General features: G+C 35.1%; 1 protein-coding gene across 1 annotated transcript in view; it reads left to right on the forward strand.

Moving 5' to 3' along the window:
• Positions 1 to 25,724, forward strand: part of FAT4 (FAT atypical cadherin 4) — a 173,686-nt gene extending 147,962 nt beyond the window's left edge. The window contains exons 10-17 of the mRNA XM_027599231.2: positions 350 to 454; positions 4,861 to 5,168; positions 11,091 to 11,176; positions 12,190 to 12,369; positions 13,253 to 13,377; positions 15,474 to 15,691; positions 20,106 to 20,367; positions 22,697 to 25,724. Coding sequence (XP_027455032.1) covers positions 350 to 454; positions 4,861 to 5,168; positions 11,091 to 11,176; positions 12,190 to 12,369; positions 13,253 to 13,377; positions 15,474 to 15,691; positions 20,106 to 20,367; positions 22,697 to 24,561 — 3,149 coding nt within the window. The 3' untranslated portion in view covers positions 24,562 to 25,724. The remainder of the gene's footprint in view (positions 1 to 349; positions 455 to 4,860; positions 5,169 to 11,090; positions 11,177 to 12,189; positions 12,370 to 13,252; positions 13,378 to 15,473; positions 15,692 to 20,105; positions 20,368 to 22,696) is intronic.
• Positions 25,725 to 26,025: the final 301 nt, after the last annotated feature.

The following is a 26,025-nucleotide window of genomic DNA, read 5'->3' on the forward strand; positions in this document are numbered from 1 at the left end:
TTTTCAAATCTCATTATAAAATTGAAAAAGGAAGCAACATTGACAAGAGAAAATAAATTCAGTGAAAACATTTAAGTATGTTCACCATTTGTGATTTTCCCGAAAACAGTAGTTCCTTCCAAGATGATTATGTAAATTATTTCCTATTTTAAGCACATCTTTACAATAGGTTAACTAAATAAGATTTTGAACTGAGAGGTATTCCAATTTTCTCATGTCAAGTAAAATATTCTTATATTTCTTTTCTCCAAATATGATCTCTCAGAATAGATTTTTACATATGGTTATAAAGTAATGTTATTAATATGTTTATGCATAAGATTTTTTTAACAAGTTTGATACTTTTCAGGTAAAATGTGTGAATCTTCAGTCAATTACTGTGAATGTAACCCCTGCTTTAATGGTGGTTCCTGCCAAAGTGGTGTGGAGTCATACTATTGTCATTGTCCATTTGGTGAGTATAGCTTAGTTGTTTATATAAAAATATCAATCCGTTTCGGCACACAGTTTAGCAATTTTATTGTATCGTGGTCATGATTGATTAATAAAATCTTAGTTGTTTTACAAAGGAGGTTTTAGCAAAATAAAATTACAAAGGTCTAATATTTTTTAAAAAGTTAACTATGGAAATGCCATTGAATATATTGCTTCAGTTATTACTAGAAAAGTAATCAACTCAAGATAATTGAATTTGATGTTGTCTCCTCAGGACATTTCCCCTCAAATATTTATGGATGACTTCTTTTTAGCCTGGAACCTATCAAAGAAAAAAAAATCTTTTAAGTACTATCTCACATCACTCTCTATTTAAAATCTTTAAGGATAATTAGCCAAAGTGTTTTTTTTTTTTTTTGTTTTGTTTTGCTGCTTTTCTTTTTTACATTAATTCAACCACTTCTAATAGAAGGATTTAGTAACTAGACTTGAAGTTTTCATGATAAGCTTTTTGTAGATACTGCCAAATAACTAATCACAATTCAGACTAATGTGTTCTTTTGAGGAAGAGAGTCGTTAGAATTTTTCTGTACACATTTGTATTTATTCACCATAATGGAGTGGACTAAAAGATTCCTTTCAGATCTCACTCAAATGTTACTCAGCACTGGGACAGCCACGGACTAGGAGAACAGCTTTGGAGAGAGCTTTTATTTTAACTTGGATTGTTTCATCGATTTGTGATTACTACACTACACTTTGAAGGATACTTTACCCCACAATATATTATTCATCTCCAGATGTCCTATAGTAATTAGAGACCCTATCTCTCTCCATAAACAAGAGACGGAGAAAGATATTTTTCTCCTCTTTCCTTGAGCAATCACTGAGCTACATGGACTCTGAAAAGGGACTCTCAATGTGTAGTTGCGAATAGAACTTAAAAAGAGTCTGAGGTTTCTAGTAATAGTAAAATGTAGTATTAATTCATTTTCAGATAACTCCACGACTCTATCTAGTTTTATTTTCATAAAGCACAACATCAATAGAATGATAAAGAAAAACAGAATTTAAGTATCTAATTGTGAGCCATGCATTTTAGCAATGGTTCTGAGGCCCAGAAATAGAGGGCTTTGTCTAAAGTTAAAAAAATAAAAACAAAACAAAACTACCCCAAGATGCTACAGTGACTAGAATACAATTTTATTTTCAGTCCAGTATGACATTTTCAGTGTCTTTGCATTTTAAAATTTCTCTGAGATTCTCACCAACAATGCCTCTGAAGCAGTGAAAAGCAGATTAAGGTCAAAATAAACACAACTTCAGATCTCCCAAAACATCTTTCAATAATCTCTTATAATCCTAGAGGGTGCTGCTTTTGACAGATAACCACAAGCAGGTTTCATGGCTTAACTTGTGTTTGGAATGAAAGATAAGGGGATTGGAATGAAAAGTGGGAAAAATAATTTTCAAAGTGACTGAAGAAAGGTTTTTACATTGTTAGATTCCTTTACGTTGCAGTTGCAAATATGAGGACTTAAGATAATTGATATCAAATAGAAACAAATCGTTACTGCAGTGTAGCTGATACAACAATCGTTGCCTATTGGGCAAAAGTGTCTTGGGGTCCAAATGGACGTTGTCCTCACCCTACCAGAGATCCCCAGGGGACTAGCTCAACAATAAATTAGAGACAGATCACAGATCACAGGGCAAATTCCTCCCTCCATTTCTCCCAGTGGCAAAAACCAAAAAACAAAAAAACCCCAATGATTTAAACTTTGACGTTGTCAGTTGGGAACAGAAGATTTATAAAAGAAAAAACCCCAGAAAACCTTGAAACGGTAATACATGACTTGAGACCAGAGAGATAGAATTAAAAGGACAAAGTATTTTCCTTTTCAAATTGAATGTGGGTGAAACATGCAAATACAAATGACAGATGGAATGCTTCAAACAAATAGCTGGAGGTAGTTACACATGCATCCTATAAAACAACATCTTAACTATAATTTGGAAGTTGGAAAAAAATTTTCACTGTTTACTTTCTCATCAGTGAATGATTTGTTGTTTGGATTTTTAAAATTTTTTTTAGATTTTTATTTTTTTAGATTGTAATTTAGAAAAACATAAAGTGATTAAGATTTTATAAAGGGAGCCTGTATAATGATAACTTCATATGTATGTGTATATATGTGTAACTACACACTCACAGAATATTTCTTATTAGAGTAATTTTAATAATTTCTCTTGATCTTTATGTAGTTTTATTTCATAGCATTTCATTTGAAGGGCTGTTTTAAAATCTTCCTTAAATTTTATTTTATTTCAAAAACAAAAATCTACCTTTTTCTAGAAACAATAACAAAACTCTTCAAGAAGAAAATATTCCATAAACATTTTCATGCCTGAAAATATCTGAATCAATTTGTATCAAGTATCAATTTGAATAAAAATATAGGACATCTTTCCAGTATCTATATTCTTTCTACATATATTTATATTCAAATGTTTTTAAAGATTTTATTTATTTATTTGTTAGAGAGCATGAAGCAGGGGAAGGGGCAGAGGGGGAAGCAGATTCCCCTCTGAGCAGGGAGTCTGATGCGGGGCTCCATCCCAGCACCCTGAGATCATGACCTGAGCTGAAGGCAGACGCTTAACTGACAGAGCCACCCAGGGGCCCTATATTCAATTTTTTTAAGGATTTATTTATTTACAAGAGAAAGAGAGAGAGAAAGAAAGAGAGAATGAGGCAGGGAGGGGTAGAGGGAGAAGGAGAGAGAAACTTTAGCAGACTCTGCACTCAGCACAGAGCCCGATACGGGGCTCTATCTCACAACCCTGAGATCACCACCTGAGCTGGAAACAAGAGTCAGATGCTTAACCTACTGGGCCACCCAGACACCCCTATATTTAATTTTTAGGCCCATGTTCATAGTTTTACTAAAATTTAATTTTGAGAGTCCTGAGAGAACACATAGTACAATTTTTTTCTTCAACAATCTATTTTATTTGTATAGTTTATCTTTGCTGTTTCTTTAACTTTGGTTACTCTTTCTGTATATATAAATAAGGTATATATAATATAGTAAATGTATATTTAATATAAATAAACTTTTAAAATTTGTTGTATATATGCTATATATATAATATAAATTATAAATATAATACTATATGATATATATCATATATTTATGATATGTATACATAAATGTATGACATATGTTATACATAATATATATAATTTCTATAATTTCATTACTTTTTAACTTCATTTAATGTTTAAAAATAAATAATATGCATATTTCCAGCACATTTATAATGAATATTATCTCAGCCTTGACGGAGCAGGAAAAGATAAACAGCACAAGCTTTTACAGCAGCTTTTAGGCCATTTTAATTTAAAGAACATTTGGATATAAGATGTGGTGCAGTCAAAACAACTAGACAATCAGTAGATCTGGCCTCAAATTTTGGCTCTGGCTCCCATGGTTCTGTGACCTCAGGCAAGTTTTAAATGTTCTGTGAAATGATGGCATTAGTTTCTTCTAGCTGAACAATTCCCTGACTCTAAATTTAACGCGTTTATGAGATATGTACAGCCAAAATTAAGGAATGGAACCTTTGCAAGTTAATAAGAATCATGATGTATTGGGCATGGGTTAATTTTCCAATCATTTGCTACAGTCGACTAATATTTGTGGGAAAAGAATTTTGGCGTAGCATCGTAACATCAATAAAACTCATTTTTCAAGTTGAGAAAGAACCAGCACAAACAAGTGGGAATTCTGGGTTTCGGAAAAAAAGCAGAAAGCTATTTTAAAGTAGCCTGTTGTAAATCATACGCAAAGAAGGTATAAAACAAGAAAGAGATAAAAAGTTAAGACAGTTATTTCCTTCCCGAACAGCAGTGATTCCCTTCCCTGATCTTGTGGCTCCTGCAAATACCATGAGGACAGGGACTAATATTTTTTAAGGTCAAAAGAAAATTTGCCATCCTCAATTGAATTGAAATTGTTTTTGAGAATTATATATTATAAAGGAAGTTATCTCGGTTGAAAATTGCAGCATATTAAAACTTTTAAAAGGTTGACAAACTAATTTTGAAAGGTTTCCAGGAGGGAAATCTCTTCAGACATACTCCATTCCACTAATTCTAATTTTTACAAATGAGATCTACTTAGATGTTTCCTAGTTGGCCAAAGAAAAACAAATGCAGCAGTTTTCACCTCTTGTGTGCTTTAAAGATCATTAATTTGTTTTATTTCAACTTAGTTTAGACAGTTTTCTTTGGAGATTAATACAAAAACGGTTGTTAAAAGCATGATTCATTTTTGTAATTTAAGAATATCTTAATCAAAGTCATTTACTAACACATCCCTGGAATTTCATGTATCAATCTGTCAATTCTCCCATCTATAGGTGTCTTTGGAAAACACTGTGAGTTGAATAGCTACGGATTTGAGGAGTTATCATACATGGAATTTCCCAGCTTGGATCCCAATAACAACTATATTTATGTCAAATTTTCAACTATTAAAAGTCATGCTTTACTGCTTTACAACTATGACAACCAGACAGGGGACCGGGCTGAGTTTTTGGCCCTTGAAATTGCTGAAGAAAGACTAAGATTCTCTTATAATCTAGGCAGTGGTACATATAAACTCACCACCATGAAGAAGGTGTCAGATGGACATTTTCACACCGTGATCGCCCGGAGAGCAGGAATGGTAAGACATTTCATTCTATGTTAAAGCTTGTTCACTTGTTGTACATCTGATCAATCAAGCGTTCAAGTTAAAGCATGAGTTGAGGTGCAAATTTGGCCAGTTTTGTTATGAACTACAGCAGCAAAGAGGTAATGTCTTTCTTTTGCTCATGACAACTATTTGTCACAAAAAACAACTTGTCTCAAAAAAAACCAAATTGTAGCAAAATAAAGAAAACATCCTAGTGCATAAACATTTCATTTTATACATTTCCTATATATGTTTAAGGCTACATCAGAACTGTACTTAAAGTGGCTACTTTTCTAAGTATCCCAGCCCTAACTGAAGAAACAATTTAAAAACAAATGAAAAAAACTTTCCTACAAATAAATTATTGACAAAAGATGATACTAATACATATTCCAATACAGTAGTGAGTAATTCTTACCAGAACCTCAATGTGCTGTCATCTGTGAGGTCTATGACATGGTATGAAAATGAAGTTTTTGTTTGTTGACTATCTAAGGTATTCTCAGGATTATAAACTCAATAATATTAAAGATTTCGATATTATATTCCATTTAATTATATGGCTCTTATAATAACATGGTGCGTATTTACTTAGTATTTATGTTCATTAAACAACTATTTTTCTTTATTTTATTTTTTTTAAAGATTTTATTTATTTATTTGAGAGAGAGAGAATGAGAGATAGCACGAGAGGGAAGAGGGTCAGAGGGAGAAGCAGACTCCCCACTGAGCAGGGAAACTGATGCGGGACTCGATCCCAGGACTCCAGGATCATGACCTGAGCCGAAGGCAGTTGCTTAACCAACTGAGCCACCCAGGCGCCCCAAGTATTTTTCTTTATAAAGGAAAATGCATGATGTATTTTCCCTATTAGTGTTTCAAAACATTTGAGATAGAGCAATAGAATGGAAAGACTTATTTATTTATGTATTCATTTATTTACCTTCCCAACTATCTCTTCATGGATCCCCCCATTTTCAACAACAATCAAGGGTTTTTGAAAAAGTAAATGCTAACAAAAACTATTTTAAAATATTTTTGGATTTTACATCAACCTTTTAAAATTATAACTACTCTTTAAAATTTACATTTCACCCTTCAAAAGAAATAGAATGAAAAGGCATAAAGTCATATGTTAAAATAAAAATTAGCCAAAAAAACCCCAAAATACATGCTCTGAAATAATTTTTATTTATTTATTTTTTAAAGATTTTATTTATTTGACAGAGAGAGAGACAGCAAGAGAGGGAACACAAGCAGGGGGAGTGGCAGAGGGAGAAGCAGGCTTCCTGCTGAGCAGGGAGCCCGATGCGGGGCTTGATCCCAGGACCCTGAGATCATGACCTGAGCCGAAGGCAGTCGCTTAACCAACTGAGCCACCCAGGCACCCCTGAAATAATTTTTAAATGAAGAAACTTGGGATCTAAATGATTATAGTTCTATCTCTTAGTTCGGTGGCAATCTGAAAAATATAAAAAATATTATAATGAGTTATATGGTTCTGAAACTGATCAAATGAATCGTATATTTGTCTGATGATACAAATATCTTTAATACTAAATTTTGGGAACACTTTATATTGTTGGACTACATATAAGCAACTTGCAGAAAGAACCTAAAAATTTTTTTTGTTTGTTTGTTTTTAAAGATTTTTTATTTATTTATTTGAGAGAGAGAATGAGATAGAGAGAGAGCATGAGAGGGGAGAGGGTCAGAGGGAGAAGCAGACTCCCTGCTGAGCAGGGAGCCCGATGTGGGACTCGATCCCGGGACTCCAGGATCATGACCTAAGCCAAAGACAGTCGCTTAACCAACTAAGCCACCCAGGCACCCTAGAAAATGTTTTTTACCATGTTTTTGCTATTTTTTTCTGTGATCCATAGTTTAAAAGAAAAATTTTTGTGCCCTTTATAATTATAAATTTCATAAAGGCATAAGACAGAGGCAATCTTATTATGTTAATTTTTTTCTGACAAATATAGATAACAAGCAGTCTTTATCAAAAGACAAAATTCTCCATTTGTTTTTCAGAGTACTTTAAATCCATGTGTTTTGGGGCTTTTTTAATGACATCAGATATAATGGTTTTTCTCCCCTTAACTCTAATATTAAATAAGAAAGAAGATTTAAACAACTTTTTAAATACAGAAATATTTTCATACAAGGAAAAAAAAAAAGAATAGTGATGGGTCTAAAGATGACCAGATAATCGTATCATCACCATCAAGGTTAGATGTCCTGATATTCATCCACAGATATCCCCATACCCACTGTGTTGCATTCAGGGTTCTACCAGGTTATTAGATGTGATCTATTGAAATATATGTGAGGAAACAATAGAAGTATTAGTGAAAATTTGTGAATCATTTTCATTATATGTTGTCTTCCATTTTCTTATGCTGGTGTTAATATTCTGTAACTATAACTTTTTTCTAATATATTTAATTTATAAAATTTTTGCTTAACAAAATTACCCCTAAAATTCTGAAAATGAGATCAAAACAAGAATAAAATTTAGTAACAATAATTGCAATTGAGAGCATCGATGTTTGAAAAAGTAATTTATTTAAAAAATCTACTTGAAAAGTACTCATTTGGAGCCTTGATTTGATAGTAATTCAAGGTAGCTTTGTTTATTGAAAAAGGGTTGAACTGAAAATAAAAATTTGGTTTATAAATGGTTTATAAATCTCCGCATTTTGATATTAATGCAAAGATTAATATAAATCATATCTAAATTTTTATATATTTGATATTAAATAGGTGCTTGATAAATGTTAGTCATTCTGAGTTTCCAACAACACTGCCCCATATAGCCTTTTGAGGTTAAAAAAAAAAAATCTTTCACTTAATCTCAATAAAGTTTTAATTATGAATCATGCCTAAAAAGTCACACTGACTTCAGTGAATCCTAATAGGGGTATAACAAACAAAACTTGGAAATAATAATTTTTTCGGTTAGTAATAAGTCAGTATGCTCATTTCTGCCTGAGATTTTTCAAACCAGCCTAATACCAAACTAGTATGCTCAGAGAAGGACATCTGGGAGAATACAGATTTAGAGAATTCCAGCATTCCTTACTATCAGTTTACCCCAGCATAATCAAACCTGACAGAATTAGAACAAACATGTGGAGTCTGCTATCTATATTATATATCGGGGCTTCCATGAGCCGTAATGATTTCCTAATAATGACAGGACCCTAATGGGGCATAGCAGGTAACACCTCACCCCAATTCTCCAAGCATATGTGAGATACCAAATTGCTAAGATGTGGTCAACAGACATTTATGTAGAATAGATGATTTTTATCTGATGACCTCCCAGGTCCCTTTAAATTTCATGAAGATTTAATTCTATTGAACTAGTATTTGGGAGCAAGAGGGAGAGCAAAGAAAGAGGTACTGTGTGTATGCCAAAAGGGATAGAAAAAAAATGCTTTCAGTTCATTTGTAATATGTGGCCATAGTCATCAAGTTTTAAAGAATACCAAATGTGGAAAAAAATACCTTTGTCATTAGTTCTTCAGTCAGAGGAAAAAAATGTCATCCTATTTTAAAGAACATCCAAAATAAGGCCCCTACTGGATTTTGAATCTGTCATTTTCTGCAGTTCAAAAGGATTTTGTTAGAAACTGGCAAAATCATTAACTTCTCAGCTTTGAATCATTGAATAGACAGGATAGAAACATCTCAATTTACAGCAGTACTGGTAGAAAAATTCAACGGTAAGAGAAAGCACATTTAACTTTGAAGATTAAATTGCACAAGCTGCTATTCAAATAAAACTTCCCCTCCGGCGTTCTTTCTTTATGCTGTATCATGAAGCTTTTAGGAAATAAGAAAACTATATTAAGATTGACCGAAATACGATGCCATTATGTAAGGTGGGTTCTTTTTTTTTCCTATTTGAGACATTCATAAATATCTATGTGATATTCTGTAGTTTGTGATAGCTTTAGGGATCTCTAGAATGGAGGGACATTTTGCATAGTATATACAAAGAGGGATGTGTAAACATTTTGTTTTAGAAATACATTAAAGGGAATTGTGCTTAAGTCAAATAGTCAACATGAACGACACAAATTGTATCGCAAAAACCTAATATTGCTTTCGAGCCTGAATGTCACTCAATTATTATAGAACACTGGAAAAAAATTAGCTATTGAAAGAGTTAACTAAATGGGGCATGAAATTCTTGACACAGAATTGGAAGTGTAATTGTTTCCTAAAAATATTAGTATTTATTATAATTGCCTTGAGAAGGTGGCCAGAAAAAGATTTATAACATGGCTCATGAGAATTTATTGTATGGAGTTTATAATCAATTCTAATAATTAACTGATAGAAATATCTTTGAATATTTTAGCCAGTAATATTTGATGCACAAAAACTATAAATTGACCCCGTTCTTTATTTTTGAAATGCTAGATATTTAAGATACACTTTTACAAATGTCCCATCCAAATATAAATTTTTATGGACAATCTCTAAAAAATAATATCCACTATGATAAACATTGGATGTTAAGGAAATGAATCATTTCCATATGTAATAATTCAGGAAGGCAGAGAACCTGATACTTTTGCATATAAGTCAGATGTAATATTAGTCAACTTGCTCAACCTCCCTGTCTGTTTCTGACATTTGCTTTGCTTTTATTACAATTAACCTCAAATGAAAACCATTCTTAAAAATTAATACTTGCATAGTATTTATATTTTTATTATATAATTGGATTAGCCCTGTTCTGTGGCATTCAAGTAAATTTAAGTAGAACCCTTTACTGTCTGCCTTGGGAGAAACCCTTAGTCTTCCTGTACTTCTGGATTTGGGGTTAGGCATTCTCCTGTGATTTACTGGCCATGTTCTGAAATACCACATTGTGAATATCATCCTTATAATTTCATCCTTAAAATTTGCAAAGTTTTGTCACTTGTAGAATTTTACTGCAGTCTGGGGAACGAAGGAGGTGCATTACAATAGCATTGCAGAGCACGGGATAACATGAATATGCAGCAACCTTGGTCTTAAACCGGACCACAGCCATCTCTAGTGGCCATTGCTCAATATAGAGAAACCTGACTTCTGTCATATTCCTGAATCTTGTGACCGTGATTTGATAACTCCATTTATTGATCACATCGAGTATTCAGCATTCATATGTTCTAGTAAATAGAAGAGTTTTTCTCAGGGGGTATGCATTTCTTGGAATGCAAAAATAGTTACTGTTAGTTGTATTTTAAATATTATTGGGGAATTTCTACTGTATCACAATAGATAATACACTCTAATAATGCATAAATGTGCTGTAATATACTATTTATAAATAAAGATTCTTATCATAAGTGGAAGGGGCATCTAACTGATTTGTTTACTCTCAAACTTTATTTTTAATACAAGTATAATAATTTTCAAAGATTGCTGTAATAGTATTTACACTGTGCTTTGAAAATATTTTTGTAAATATGACTAAAATATTATTGGAATAAGACTTCTGAAAATCAGAACTCTAATGTCTTTTCATTTGTTAGAATAGCTGGATAATACCTTAAACAGGTTTCTTAAGATTGTAACCCCAGGAAGCTGTCCCATATGTCCCATAAGCTTCCTGTATGATATTGTAAGAGACATTAATGGCATTTATAGTTTTTCATTTATAAAACAAAGGGACTGGAGAAGATTTTTCAAAGTACCCTCCTACCTCTTACATGTAATGCTTTCACAGTTTTAGACGTGTGAAAGAAATATGTGTCCAAAATTTGATATTGTAATTATATTATGTCATAATATACTAATTGTTATCACAATTTCAAAATCATGTCCATGTAAAAACAAGTGCTGGGTAGTGTTGGCTGAAAAGGACAATGGGGATGGCAGAACCCAGGATGAATGTTTCCTTCTGCTTTATAGGCAGCTTCCTTAACTGTGGATTCTTGTACTGAGAACCAAGAACCAGGGTACTGCACTGTCAGTAATGTGGCAGTTTCAGATGACTGGTGAGTAAAATTATTAGTTTGATCTTTATTATTAATTGACATTAAAAAGGAAATTATACCGGGATGCATGGGTGGCTCAGTCAGTTGAGCGTCTGACTCAATCTCAGCTCCGGTCTTGATTTCAGGGTCATGAGTTCGAACCATGCATTAGGCTCCACACTGGACGTGGAGCCTACTTAAAAAAAAAAAAAAAAAAGAGGAAATTATACATTTAAAGATAATTGTATTATGCTAAGTGTTTTAAAAGTTTACAATACTTTATCCTCTCCAAAGGAATTTTCATGCTGTAAAATAAAAAGTTAATAACTTGTGTACAGAATATGTAAAAATGGTGTGAAATGAAGTGGTAGAGATGAGTATAAAGCTGGAGGAAGGAAAGACTAACGTGGCCTATACTCTTTGAGATGATTCATGAAATCGTTGCATGTGACTTGGGTCCTGCAAGGTTAGGCTAAGGACCCCACTCATTTTAAATACCTTCTCTGAAAGTTGTATGTGACAATTATCCACAGATATTTTTCAGTGGCACCTCAAGCTGAAACACAGCATTATGCCATCTAAAACATAAGTGATTTTAAAAGAAATAGCAACAGAGAAAAATAAATATGGACACATCATCCATGGCATTAATTAACTTATTGGCATCATTATCATCTTGTAGTGAAGAAAAAATATAAACTAACATTAATAATAGAGTTGTCACTATTTCTGCTGCACTGTATCTTTCTGATAATATGCTTCCTCTTGCTAATTCAACGTTGTTTTATACATCCCATTTGACTAACTGAAAATGTCATTTCCATAAGTTTTATTATTTTTCATACATTGAAAAACCTAATAATCCTGTAGAAATCTGTTAGAGGATATGCACCAATAGGTAATATTTTCCATTCAAATTTACCACGCTATAACACATGCCAGAAAAAGTAATCTTCGCTCTTTTTAAAAACTAAACATTCTACTGAAATCTGTCATGTTGGAACTAATATACTTATCTTTGCTTTCTTATGTAGGACTCTTGATGTTCAGCCAAATCGAGTCACAGTTGGAGGTATCAGATCGCTAGAACCGATCCTTCAGAGAAGAGGACATGTGGAAAGCCATGATTTTGTCGGGTGTATAATGGAATTTGCAGTCAATGGAAGGCCTCTGGAACCCAGCCAAGCTTTGGCAGCACAAGGCATCCTAGATCAGTATGGCAATTTTATTTCTTACTATTTTAAAGAAAAAATGCACAAAATTTTCATAATTGAGCATCCAAAGATGAGATTATTGTGCACAAAGCCCTAAAAGCATCAAATGTTTTACATTGTTTTGAATTTTAAATATTTATTTATAGTTGCAAAATTTTGTTTGTCATAAAATGTGATATTTAGTTAGAGAGTTAACTCTTGTTTTCTGGAGTCTAAGAAAAAATATATGTATGCACGTATGCTTGTAGATGGGTCCTTCCTTCACTGATGAATCTAGAGGATCCAGCAACACTGCCCCCGCCTCCAAAACACTCCCAATACTCTATCTTAATTTTCCCATAGAACTTTCTTCATTCTAACATACCCCACGTTTATCTAATTTTTGTTTTATTTTGTTTTTGACTGTATCCTCCACAAGGAAAAATAAATACTCCGTGAACATATGGATTTTTTTCATCACTTTACCCCCATGCTTAGAATAGTATGCTTATAATTGGCATACAGTAAACATTCAATTAGCATCAGTTGAATGAGTTGTTTGGGGGGGAGATGTGTAAGCAAATAAATATGTGGCCCTTAGTAACATTAACAAAAGATATCCTACTCCAACAAGAATTCATTCAAAGAAGAAATTATCACCTCTTTTTATGTATTGTGTAAGATGTCATTTTGTTTAATTTTCTCTTTTGTGAATGAGGCAGAACATGTGCTACAGGACAGCTCCTAGTTTGAGGAGATGCTCCAAATGTAGTTGTAACTTGAGTTTCAAAGAAGTGAGTGCATGAAACTCAGCAAGTTAATAAAAGTTTATATCTGATTTTAATGAATCCCCTCACACACTTTATTTTGTGCCTTACGAGTCTTTATTACGATTTCCTTTTAGATGTCCTAGACTGGAAGGTGCTTGCACTCACAGTCCCTGCCAACATGGTGGCACGTGTACGGACTACTGGTCATGGCAGCAGTGTCATTGCAAAGAAGGACTAACTGGGAAATACTGTGAAAAATGTATGCAAGCTGTTTTATCTTTTACAGGAAATTATAATAATCATGAAAAGTATAAATATATGCTCTTAAATATGTAATTGTATTCAAAGAATTGTTTTCATTCTAAATGCTGAAAATATTAAATGGGAATAATTGGTAAAAATATAGTGACATTTTCTACTTATTTTTTAACTTGAAGAAGAGTGATATTCTTTTAGAATTATTTACCTAAATTTTTAATTTCCATTTTATGAATTTATTACCATAGTGCACCTAATTGATGGGAATGTTAGACAGTTTATAAGGTCGAGGGCTAACCTGGTTTTGGCTTAGTATTATCTGCCTGTAGGGGATATTTCTCCAGTAAATATTTTTTATGTGGTAGAAAAGTATAAGTACTAAATGACTGAATACTGAGTTCAAACATCATATATTGTCAATCTATTATAATTAAGGGTGATACTTGCATTTTATTTTATTATTTTATTTTTTTAAGATTTTATTCATTTATTTTGAGAGAGACAGAGAGAGAGGAGGGGCAGAGGCAGAGAGAGAGAGAGAATCTCAAGCAGACTCCCCGCTCAGCACAGAGCCCATCGCAGGACTCTTCTTTCATGACCCTGAGGTCATGACTTGACCCCAAATCAAGAGCCAGATACTTGGGCGCCTGGGTGGCTCAGTTGGTTAAGAGTCTGCCTTCGGCTCAGGTTATGATCCTGGAGTCCCAGGATAAAGTCCCAGGATTGAGTTCCTGGATCGAGTCCAGCATCGGGCTCTGTGCTCAGTAGGGAGTCTGCTTCTCCCTCTGACCTTCCTCCCCCTCGTGCTTTCTCTCTCTCTCTCAAATAAATAAATAAAAATTAAAAAAAAAAAAAAAAGAATGGGACACTTAACTGATTGAACTACCCAGACGCTCCAATACTTGCATTTTAGTTTACAATTATTAGAATTGGTTTTGAGTCTTTTAAAATCTTTTTATTAGTTATTTGCTTTTAAATGCTGTTACTATTTTAATAAGACATTAGTGGTGTTCAAGCCATCTTTCAAACATGGCATTCTCTAATTTTAAGCTGTGTATCCCACTAATCCTAATGGGGTTTCTTTTATAAAATTTGCTTTATTTTCAAATATGTGGTTACTATGCTTTATTTTCAAATATGTGATTACTACTTAAATCATTGCAGTTATTTGACCACTTCTTAAGTAGTCTTGATTCTATTAAAGTATGAGAATGAATAGAAATTCATGATCATGTTAAGGATATAATGTCGTTGAAAAGATCTTACTAGAAGAAGGCATAATTATGTTTAATTTTTTGGATAAAATCAAAACATAAAAAAGTATGCTGTCACATAATATTTTTTTATCATACTGAGTATTTAGTAAGTAGGAACCCAATTATGTCTGGAATATGAAATGAGTCATTGGCTTGAGAAATGCCTGAGGTCCTTTTTTAAATTGAGATAGAACTCACATACTATAAAATTTACCTTTATAAAGTATACTATTCAATGCTGAAACCCTTTTGAGTTCATTTGCTTAATGTCCTTTCCATAGCTATATTCACTGTCTTCTAAAGTTCAGTAGTGTGGACATTTTATCACATTACGATAAATTATAATTTTACATGACAATTATATGTAATGATAAACTAAATTCTATGTGATCATATGATTATTACTACTAATAAAGTTGCTACAAATATAAATATTTGATTGTGTACTTCTTTGTCCAAATTTGTAATGTGCTAGAGGCTTAAGATTATAAATTATTTAACTATGAAAACATATATTCATTTATGAATTTTGGAAGCACAGGAAAACTTATTAGAAACACATTTTTCAATTCCATATTTTAACAGGTTGTATCTCTATAGGTATTCATGACTTATATCATACATCAAATATGTTAATGAATATTTCCCAAATGATTAATGCTTCTGAATTGAAGTGTTTGAAATTAACTTACACAATAATTCACAAGTGGAAATAATTTTTTTCAAGGGGAAGATTGGGGAACATTGATTCCAAAATTTTTTATAATTTTTGTCACCTCTAAAAATTATTTAAGAAGCCAAACGGACACATTCATTTTTCCCTTTCTTCATTGGCTTTCAGCTATTACTCCTGACACTGCCTTATCATTAGAAGGCAAAGGGCGCTTGGATTACCACATGAGTCAGAATGAGAAGCGGGAATATTTGTTAAGACAGAGCATACGAGGTGCCATGTTGGAGCCTTTTGGTGTGAACAGTCTGGAAATAAAATTCAGAACAAGAAGCGAGAATGGCATTTTAATCCATATCCAAGAAAGCAGCAATTACACTACTGTGAAGGTAAGATAAAAGCTAATGGTGACTTCATTTGATTAGACCGCCTGCTGTGTCATGGTTTAAATCACTTCGCCCATAATTTCTGTCCTTTTCTTTACAACCCATTAGAGTTCCGACTAATGCTGGGCACTATTCCAATATCATCTATCTTAACTATTCCCCAGGCATTGGCCAGAGTAACAAAGATCTGAATGGTTTGGTTTCTAAACACTTTTGTCTTGGTTGTGAGTAAAGACCACTGCTAGGTAGGCCAGTGTAGAAAGAATTTGTTGCAATCTGTTTTGTCAAATAAAAATTTATATTGCTTTTATTTCTCTACTTTTAAACAAAGTAAAACAAAAAGATAATGTGTCTTTGAGATTTAAAAAAAAAAAGTCTCCAAAAATTATTCCAAATACTAATATGCTTATATTAATTGGTGGGACTAGAATGAGGAAAAACATTTTTAAATTATCTGGCTTTATTCTGGAGCATATAGCCAATTCACTATCTGAATTATTGTAAGTTAAATCACAGCTGAGTTCTCCAAATAATTTCTAAATAAATTATTTTTAAACATTCTATTTCATGAGAACAATGTATTGACTTATCATTAGGCTTTTACATAATATTTTCACTATAAATGAAATGCTAAACTGGTGAATAACTTCCTTAGATATGCATTTTCCTTCAGCTCTTAGCTTTCTTAATTTCTATCAACCTGCTTTCTTTCCCACAAATAAGACTTCATCTTTTAAATCATCAGTTTCTTTAGTTTAGTTATCTTGACTGATTTTTATTGATATCACTTTGATATTATAATACTACTCGTAATTTTTATATGAATTTTCATAAATTCTGAAGAACATAAACCCAGATTTCCTATATTATTTTCACCTATAAATCAGTGTTTTGAAAATTACTAGGAGCTTAGTTCATGAAGACAAAAGGCAATATACATAGCAAATTACTAGGTTTAATTCACATAAAATACTAAAAATAAAAACAGATGTTCACCTCTAAACTTCAACCTCTTTATTCTTAAAATTTCTCTCCATCCAAGTCAACTCTGGTTGTTATGGTGCATGTACATATCTTTAATAAGTAGTACAAAAAAAATCTTTCTAAAATTCTCACAGTCCTCATAGTTCAGTCATTCTTGACTAAAGTTGATGTTTATCCCTCCCCTACCCAGGGGACATGTGACAATGTTCTGAGGCAATTTTTTCTTGATGAAATGTTTTATTAAAATGCTAAAAACTTTTTTTTCCTCCTTTTTCAATCTGGAGGTAATTTTTATTGTCACAGTGGGGAAGGGTGCTACCAGCATCTAGTAGGTAGAGGTCAGGCATGTCACTAAACATCCTACATTGCACAACACAGCACCCCACAACAAAGAAATATGTAGTCCAAAATGTCAAGAGTAATGAGGTCGAGGAACTCTGCTCTAATTCATTACAAAAGAACATCTTCAGGTTATAACTTTACCTCCATTATTGAAACAAAGAGCCCAGTTCAGAATTAATAAAGCTAGTGCAAAACAAAGCCCATTGTATTCTATTATTATTTGGTGTTTATAATTTGCACTGGAAAGTGTATCAGAACCTAAGAAAGTAATGAAGTCCAGAAAGAAGTAAACCTTCACAGTCTATGAGAAACACTTTTTTTGTATGCATTGAGAGGCTTTGACATTGAGGTCTGTGCATTATCTGTTAAGCTGCTTTCCAAGTCCTCGTGCCATTTAAATGACATATGAAATATTTCTTTACATTATCTCTTTAAGCCAAGAGATACAAAATACAATGTGGTTGAAGAAATCAGAGACAGAATTTTTTTTTTCCTTAAGGAAGAAGTTGAATGTCAGGATCCATTTTTGTCACCATAAAATCTTGCATTTCCAACAGGACAGCAGCAGGCAACTTCTCCAGATTTTCTTACATTGGTAGCAAGCACTTAGAAAGAGATTTTTTTCTTCTGAAGGAAAAGTAAATGCTAATGAATAAAAATAATGACTAATGCAGACCAAAATGCACATTTTTTTTGGTATGAATATTTTGAAAAGCAGCTTTTTAGAGATTAAGGGGCTTGGTAGGTAAAATAAGTAGATTAAAAAAACAGTGAACAAGGAGAACAAAATAGGAAGAGAATGGCTGTTGTGAGTAAGCAGGCAAGTTACTTGGATGACAGGAATACGATCTACTTACACAGGATAGGAAGCTAGTCAGGAGGGACTGTTACTTTTCATTTAGCTTATCTGTGACTAAGGCCCCTGGTTTTCTTCTGTCTCTCTTTTGGCTCACTTTCTGACAGTTTCTTTCTTTCTCTCTTTTTTCTCTTTTTCTTTCTCTCTTTTCTCCCTTTTTTTCTTTCTCTCCCTTTCTCATTCTTTCTTTCTCCTTCCTTCCTTCCTTCCTTCCTTCCTTCCTTCCTTCCTTCCTTCCTTCCTTCCTTCCTTCCCTCCTTCCTTCCTTCCTTCCTTCCTTTATCAATCCACCTCTCCCTTCTCCCTCTCTCTCACACACAAAGGCAACTAGATGATATTTTTGAAAAAAAAAAAAGAATTGGGTAAATGGGATTTCAAATGGTTTGAGAGGAGAGTATCAGGAGTGGGTAGCAATAACAATGTGAGGAGAGAGGAGAATATGTAGAATAGATAGAATCTGTTCAGATAAAAAAGAAGTTAGGTAGAGAGAATTTGAGATAGAAAAACAGAAGGAAGCATACTTGTGTATAATTGTGTTGATGGTATATTTAAAGTATTTCACAAATCTCCCTTCTTTTACTGCAATTGTGTATCTCCATATTTGGAGTTCTGTGATAATGTCAGATGATGGACTTTATGTTTGTTCCAAATCAATTCTATTGTTTTGGCGTATAGTTTTTTTTGTTTTTGTTTTTGAGTGAGGCCCAGTGTAGTGTACAGGGTTGGGATGAGGGACTCAGAGCTCTAGATTAAAAAGTAAATAAAATAAATCTGTGGGTAAATCAAACCAAGCAAAAAATTAGCATAAAAATGAGCATGATGTTTTCAAAGTTAGGAAGGATATAGGAGCCTGGGAGAGTATTACTGGGGAGAAGCAAAACATTAGAAATGTTACAATGGGAACTTGTGTTCTCATTCACCAGACTCCGTGGTGTATTCTAAAGACTCTCTTATCAGAGCTGATGAATAAAAGGGACGCCACGGTTTGATCAGGTAGGAGGGAAACGCAGAGCTGGGAGAAGGCTCTTCCCAAGAATTCTTTCCAAAAGGACTCTGGCTCTACCCAAAGAGGGGTTGCTGTTTTTACTGTGTGTTTCATGAGACATTGCCCATTTAATGAAGTGTTTTTGTCATTTAACCACAACTTTCTTTTCTTTTCCCATCTGAGTTTGGTACTGAAATATATTATTATCTAGAGAGGCCGCTTTAATAAAATAGTGCAATAGGAATAACGTATGTAAATATGTTAGGCATATTTTCCACAAAGCAAAAATGAACTGATTTTTAGTTCTACCAGCTGTGTTTGTTGCTTGTAGAAATAGCATTTGATCCGAGTGACAAAATAACCGATCCCTCCTTTCATCCCTGTCACTTGATACACAGTGCCACTTCATCCCCCAGCCCAGGCACCAGCTCTGTCTGGCAGCATGATGGGATTATGCTCTCTGAACCAAATGTTCATCTTGCCTCATAAATTATTTCATTTTCTAAAGTACTCAGAATACTGGAAACTCGGTAGCTGGAAACTGGAGTAGGAGCATCCTGTTACCCAGTGTTCTCCTGGGCAAAGTCAAAGAAACCAAATACCCCTTAGATAAATTATAAAAGGCAGCCAAAATGAAGATTTGCCCAGACACCTCATTATTAAGAACTCACTCATTATTCATCATAGTTTTCATCTCAATAAATGATATAAACAATAGGCATGCTTTCTTCTAAAATTACAGTGCGTTAGAGATGACAGATGAAAGAATTTCTTTTTGTCGATTTTCCCAACTATGCTTCATTTTTACCTCAGCATTGATGTTTCTTTTTGCAAGTAGTTTTAACCTTTTTTGATCACTCCGGACCATTTACTAAACTGACAGATTTTTTTTTTTTACGCTTGCCATTGTGATTAAATTAGAAGTAATCAAAAAAAGGTGTACTTTACTTAAAATGGGTTTTCGTTCCATCATTATCTCAGTCGGGTTCTGGGAAATAATTTTATGCATCTTGAAAAGTTAGGTATGAATATAATAACACCCTGAAAACTACTGAAACAATTGAATGTGAAGGTATATTACCTAAAATTTGTAGCAGTATGGGTTGAGTGTACTCTCATATAGCCAGACTTTTCAGTTAGTCTACTGGCTTTAAATCAATCAGTATTTTAAGGTTTCATTTTATTTTGATTCTATTTTTATTCAAGCATATCATAGTTTAATTGTATATTCTTTTTAATACATTTTACAGATTAAAAATGGCAAAGTCCATTTTACATCAGATGCAGGAATTGCTGGGAAAGTGGAGAGAAATATTCCTGAAGTTTATGTTGCCGATGGTCACTGGCATACTTTTCTAATTGGAAAAAATGGAACAGCCACAGTACTGTCCATTGACAGAATATATAACAGAGATATCATCCACCCTACCCAGGATTTTGGTGGCCTCGATGTGCTCACTATATCTCTTGGAGGAATTCCACCTAATCAAGCTCATCGAGATTCTCAAACAGGTAAATGCTTGTGTTGAGCAAAGGAAAGGTAGTATTGTTCCCATCAAAGTAGTTGGACTTCTGAAAATATCCATTATGCAGATTCTAAGACTATCATAACTATCCTTAGAAAGCCTATATGATTGGCCATCACTTGCTTTAGCCATTTGCACTTGCTTTACCAAGTTCATAATTCAGCCCACGGTGCTTCCCTTGCCCACCAAACATTTATTCATTAATTCACTTACTCATTCATTTGTTCACTCACATGACAGATATTTTACTGAGCCCGTACTTGGCACTGGGAGTACAATGGTGGACTAAATAAATAGCTACTCTCCTCACATGACACATGGCCAAGTAAGGAAGACAAACATCAATGAAGTCATTATACAAGTAAATATATTATTTGAGAATATAATAAATGATGTGAAGAAGGAATATAGAATTCTAAGAGATTTCCAAAAAAGGAGAAAGGGAAACTTCCTTGGGAAATTGACATTGGCACTTCAATCTGAACTATAAAAATAAAGATGGGAGAGTATGAAAGCTTAATTGATATTGATAGAAACCTTAACAAAAATTAGATTAAGTCAAGATCACAGAACTTGGCCGATTGGCATATTGGAGACTGATGTCACAGGTAAAGGATGAAGTTGGAGAATGAAGCAAGGCCTTCCAGACCATATCTGTTTTTGGTCTGACTCTCAGGACAATGGGAAGTCACTAAAAAAGTTCTCTTAGGAGTGTCAAGATTAGATATGCAGTGATATTAAATATCTTTCAGGTTACAACATGGAGAATGCATTGGAGGCGGACAGAAGTGCACTTCCATAAATTAGCTGGGATGATATTGCTGTGATCTAGGCAAGGTATTGTGTGAGTTTTTAACTAGTGTGGTGGCAGAGGAGGTAGTAAGAAGTGGATAGGGAAGAAATACTTTAGGAATTAAAATAAACCAAACTGTTGATGGTTTTGGTGAAATTCAGGAAGGTTTCTGACTTGTGAACTCAAAGAAGGGCAGTGCCACTGAAAGAGGAAACTGCAGAGCAGTGCCGAAAGAAGCATGTCTAATGGAAATATCAAGATGGTGGTTTGGGACCTTTGGGGTTTGGAACACCTTTGCAAAAGACTTTTGGATAGGTGGACTATAATCAGGAGTAGACACCAGCTGGAAATACATACTAGGAGTTAGCCGAGTCAAGCAGGTAAATGAAGTACGGAGCATGGATGTGATAACCTAACACGAGGGTATGGAGTGGAAAGAAAGCATAGTGCCTTAGCTTAAGCAACTCTGGGAGTCAGTGGTTGTTTAGAGGAAAATGAAACATAAAAGAGACTAAGTCATTGAAAGAAAATCTGGAAAGCAGGAACAAAAGCAGATGTTACAGAAGCTCATGGAAAAAGAGTGTATCAGGGATGGAAATATCACTACAGGAGAAGGATACCAGGAAAACTGAAAAATGCAAGGGGGAGTAATAGACTTAAGGCGCAAAAGTAAAAGTCCAGGTCATAACTTGTTCTTATATACTTAGCTTATTTTAGAATATGGACGATAATTCATTTGGATGTTGTAAGAAATAAACCAGTGTGAATCGTATTCTTTTGTTAGTGTCAAAATAGATTCCTGGGCTCTCGTACAGGAGCATGAACAATATTAGCACATCCAAGTCCAACAAAGAGTTTCTCAACTTTAAAAAAAAATAATAATTATTTGCCTCTAGGGAGCCATTTTAGATGTTTTTTTCTAACTTCTGCCGTTCCCACCTCGTGAAGTGATCATGCCATAGTTACTCTCGATATCCGCCCTCTAGAGGACCATAAAGCATTGTAATAGCTTTTTCTTTTGCTCTCCAGGAGGAGCCGATGTTCAGCTCCTTGGGAGCAATATCGCTTCTATGGAGAATGCATGATATGATTAAAGCTACTTTTTTTGTTGTTGTTCTTTTTGTTGTTGTCATTCTTTAAAAGTATTTCTTAATACCTTTTATTTCTATGTATTTCTATGTATGCAATTCTTGGTCTGTAAACTATAAAAATAAAACAAATAGATAAATAAATAAAAAGAGGGAGAAAAAGAAAATCCAGTCCAAGTCATTCATAAATCTTCAGAAAGAGCAACATCTGAGCAATTATCTCCATACTTTTGTCACAGAAATCTTACATACCTTAAACTATGTTGTAAGACGCACAGAGTTACCATCTTCCGACTGGGCGATGGCCCTGACACTGTGGTTTCTAAGCTCTCATGACGTGATTGTGCAGCTTCTTTTTACCAGAGTCCCTGAGGGCAGCGTTTTAAGTCTTGGTTTTCTCTGCAATGCCTCACAGCTCCTTCTTCGCCCCGCAGGTTTTGACGGCTGCATTGCCTCTATGCTGTATGGTGGTGAAAGTCTTCCTTTCAGTGGGAAGCATAGCTTGGCCTCCATCTCTAAGACAGATCCCTCTGTGAAGATTGGCTGCCGTGGCCCGAACATTTGTGCCAGCAACCCTTGTTGGGGCGACTTGCTGTGCATTAATCAGTGGTACGCCTACAAGTGCGTTCCTCCTGGAGACTGCGCCTCTCACCCGTGCCAGAATGGGGGCAGCTGCGAGCCAGGCCTACACTCTGGCTTTACCTGTAGCTGCCCAGAGTCACACACCGGGAGGACCTGTGAGATGGTGGTGGCCTGCCTCGGTGTCCTCTGTCCTCAGGGGAGAGTGTGCAAAGCTGGAAGTCCTGGAGGCCATGTCTGTGTTCTGAGCCAGGGTCCTGAAGAGATCTCCCTGCCTTTGTGGGCTGTGCCTGCCATCGTGGGCAGCTGCGCCACCGTCCTGGCCCTCCTGGTCCTCAGCCTGATTCTGTGTAACCAGTGCAGGGGGAAGAAGACCAAAAGCCCCAAAGAGGAGAAGACACCGAAGGAGAAGAAGAAGAAGGGAAGTGAGAACGTTGCTTTTGATGACCCAGACAATATCCCCCCCTACGGGGACGATATGACTGTGAGGAAGCAGCCTGAGGGGAACCCGAAGCCAGACATCATTGAACGGGAGAACCCTTACCTCATCTACGATGAGACTGATCTTCCCCACAGCTCAGAAACCATCCCCAGCGCCCCCTTGGCTTCTCCAGAGCAAGAGATAGAGCATTACGATATCGACAATGCCAGCAGCATCGCCCCTTCGGATGCGGACATCATCCAACACTACAAGCAGTTCCGCAGCCACACGCCTAAATTTTCTATCCAGAGGCACAGTCCCCTAGGTTTTGCGAGGCAGTCCCCCATGCCCCTAGGAGCGAGCAGTTTGACTTACCAGCCTTCCTACAGTCAGGGCTTGAGAACCAGCTCCCTGAGCCACTCTGCTTGCCCAACTCCCAACCCCCTGTCTCGCCACAGCCCAGCCCCGTTCTCAAAGTCTTCTACTTTCTACAGGAACAGCCCGGCCAGAGAATTGCATCTGCCAATAAGGGACGGAAATACTTTGGAAATGCACGGTGATGCCTGCCAACCTGGCATTTTCAACTACCCCACGAGGCTGGGAAGGAGAAGTAAGAGTCCTCAGGCCATGGCCTCGCATGGCTCTAGGCCGGGGAGTCGCTTAAAGCAGCCAATTGGGCAGATTCCTCTTGAATCTTCTCCTCCGGTAGGACTGTCAATTGAAGAGGTAGAGAGGCTAAACACCCCTCGCCCTAGAAACCCAAGTATCTGCAGTGCAGATCATGGAAGGTCTTCTTCAGAAGAGGACTGCAGAAGGCCGTTGTCCAGAACAAGGAACCCAGCGGATGGCATCCCAGCTCCAGAATCTTCTTCTGACAGTGACTCACATGAATCTTTCACTTGCTCAGAGATGGAATACGACAGGGAAAAGCCAATGGTGTATACTTCCAGGATGCCTAAATTATCTCAAGTCAATGAATCTGATGCAGATGACGAAGATAATTATGGAGCCAGACTGAAGCCTAGAAGATACCATGGCCGCAGGGCTGAGGGAGGGCCTGGGGGCACACAGGCGGCAGCACCGGGGGTTGCTGACAACACACTGCCCTTGAGGCTTGGGCAGCAAGCAGGGAATTTCAACTGGGACAACCTTTTGAACTGGGGCCCTGGCTTTGGCCATTATGTAGATGTTTTTAAAGATTTGGCATCTCTCCCAGAAAAAGCAGCAGCAAACGAAGAAGGCAAGAATGGGACAACGAAGCCGGTCCCCAAAGATGGGGAAGCAGAGCAGTATGTGTGAACTTTATGTACTGGCATTATAAAAATCGAAAAACAAGGGACACTCAAACCTTTGTAAGGTTGCCGACTAAGATGGGTCCCGTTTGCAAAATAGGCCAGTATGGACTGGTGTTTGGAGGGAAACTTTAAAAAATAATAACTACAATGCTGCTGAAACAGACTCAACGCAAGTCTTTAATTTAAATATGCTTGGTTGAATTTATTTTCCTGCATGCATCGTATTTTGTAACTAGTTATGTGGCATGCAGCCTTTGGAAAGTTTTTTCTTATTTACCAATGTTTGATTTGTGATTTTTAAAAAAATCAATACTGTTGCCATTGCAGAAATGAATTTGTGCTTTCTCAGTGGGGTATGTGTATCGTTTCCATTGTATTATCATTGTTATGTTTTGCATCGCAAGATCCTTGAGGTTTAAGCAATCCTTGTAAAGTGTAGAAAGAGCCCTCCTATCCTTGAATGAAAGACTAAGTATTAACACTTTTCAGAATTATAGATTCCATATTCGATGTTGCTCAGAAATGTCTGATATTTGAGTTAAGTTTTACATGACAGTGGGTACTAAAGTCATTTTGTTCAGCACTTTAGAACTTTCCTACAAAATTGTGTTAAAACTTCTGAATCTTTTTTGTTTTGTAAACCGTTCCGGTCTCCTGACCTTCATCAGGCTTCCACTAGGAACAAAATGACTGCGTATTATCCTTGGAACACTGCTCTCTTCCTACTGTGGAATGATATTCTCAGTGGCACTTCTCAGAGACACTTTTGGAAGTTATTTATTGAAAAATGTTCTATGCTTTTAAAATTTTAAAGAATCGACCTAAAGAAAGCCTATGATTGGACTTATTTTTCAACCATTTAACATCTGTCCCAAGTACCCAGTTTTTATAATTTATATAAAGTCAGTTTTCAACTCTTCTTTCTTTCCACCACTTTGTAGATCGTTTTTTAATACCGTGTAAAAACTTTTTTTTACACCTAAGCTGTGTTTTTGATACTGATATTTTCCTATGCTGAAAAGTTTTCTTACTTTCAGGGAAGGTAAGAAAATACTTTTTTTACATTTGTTACTTATGTAACGTTCATATTTTTCACATTTTGATATTTGTAACATACTGTATGCTTTCTACTTGTAAATGCCAACAATAGAATTAAAATATTTATTTAAAATACTTTGCATTCATCGAGTGATGTTAAATTTTCATCTTTCTATACTCTTTTATGCCCAATTTGAATAATCTCTACTTGTCAATAGGCAAGGTGAACTATGAATGGGCGACATCATTTTCTTCTAAAAAACCTCAGTGTGGATAATTGCCAGAACAGATATTTTAAGGTCACTTTAGTACATTCCTACCTGTCAGAGTTCTTGAAATTCCCTAGGGCATAATGAGTCTAGACGAGATTTTGTCTTTGGGGATTAACTTTGTTATGAACCTGGTTTAAGCCTTCAGGCAATAAATGTTT

This window comes from Zalophus californianus, chromosome 2 (genome assembly GCF_009762305.2).
Source record: "Zalophus californianus isolate mZalCal1 chromosome 2, mZalCal1.pri.v2, whole genome shotgun sequence".
NCBI classification, from domain to species: domain Eukaryota; kingdom Metazoa; phylum Chordata; class Mammalia; order Carnivora; family Otariidae; genus Zalophus; species Zalophus californianus.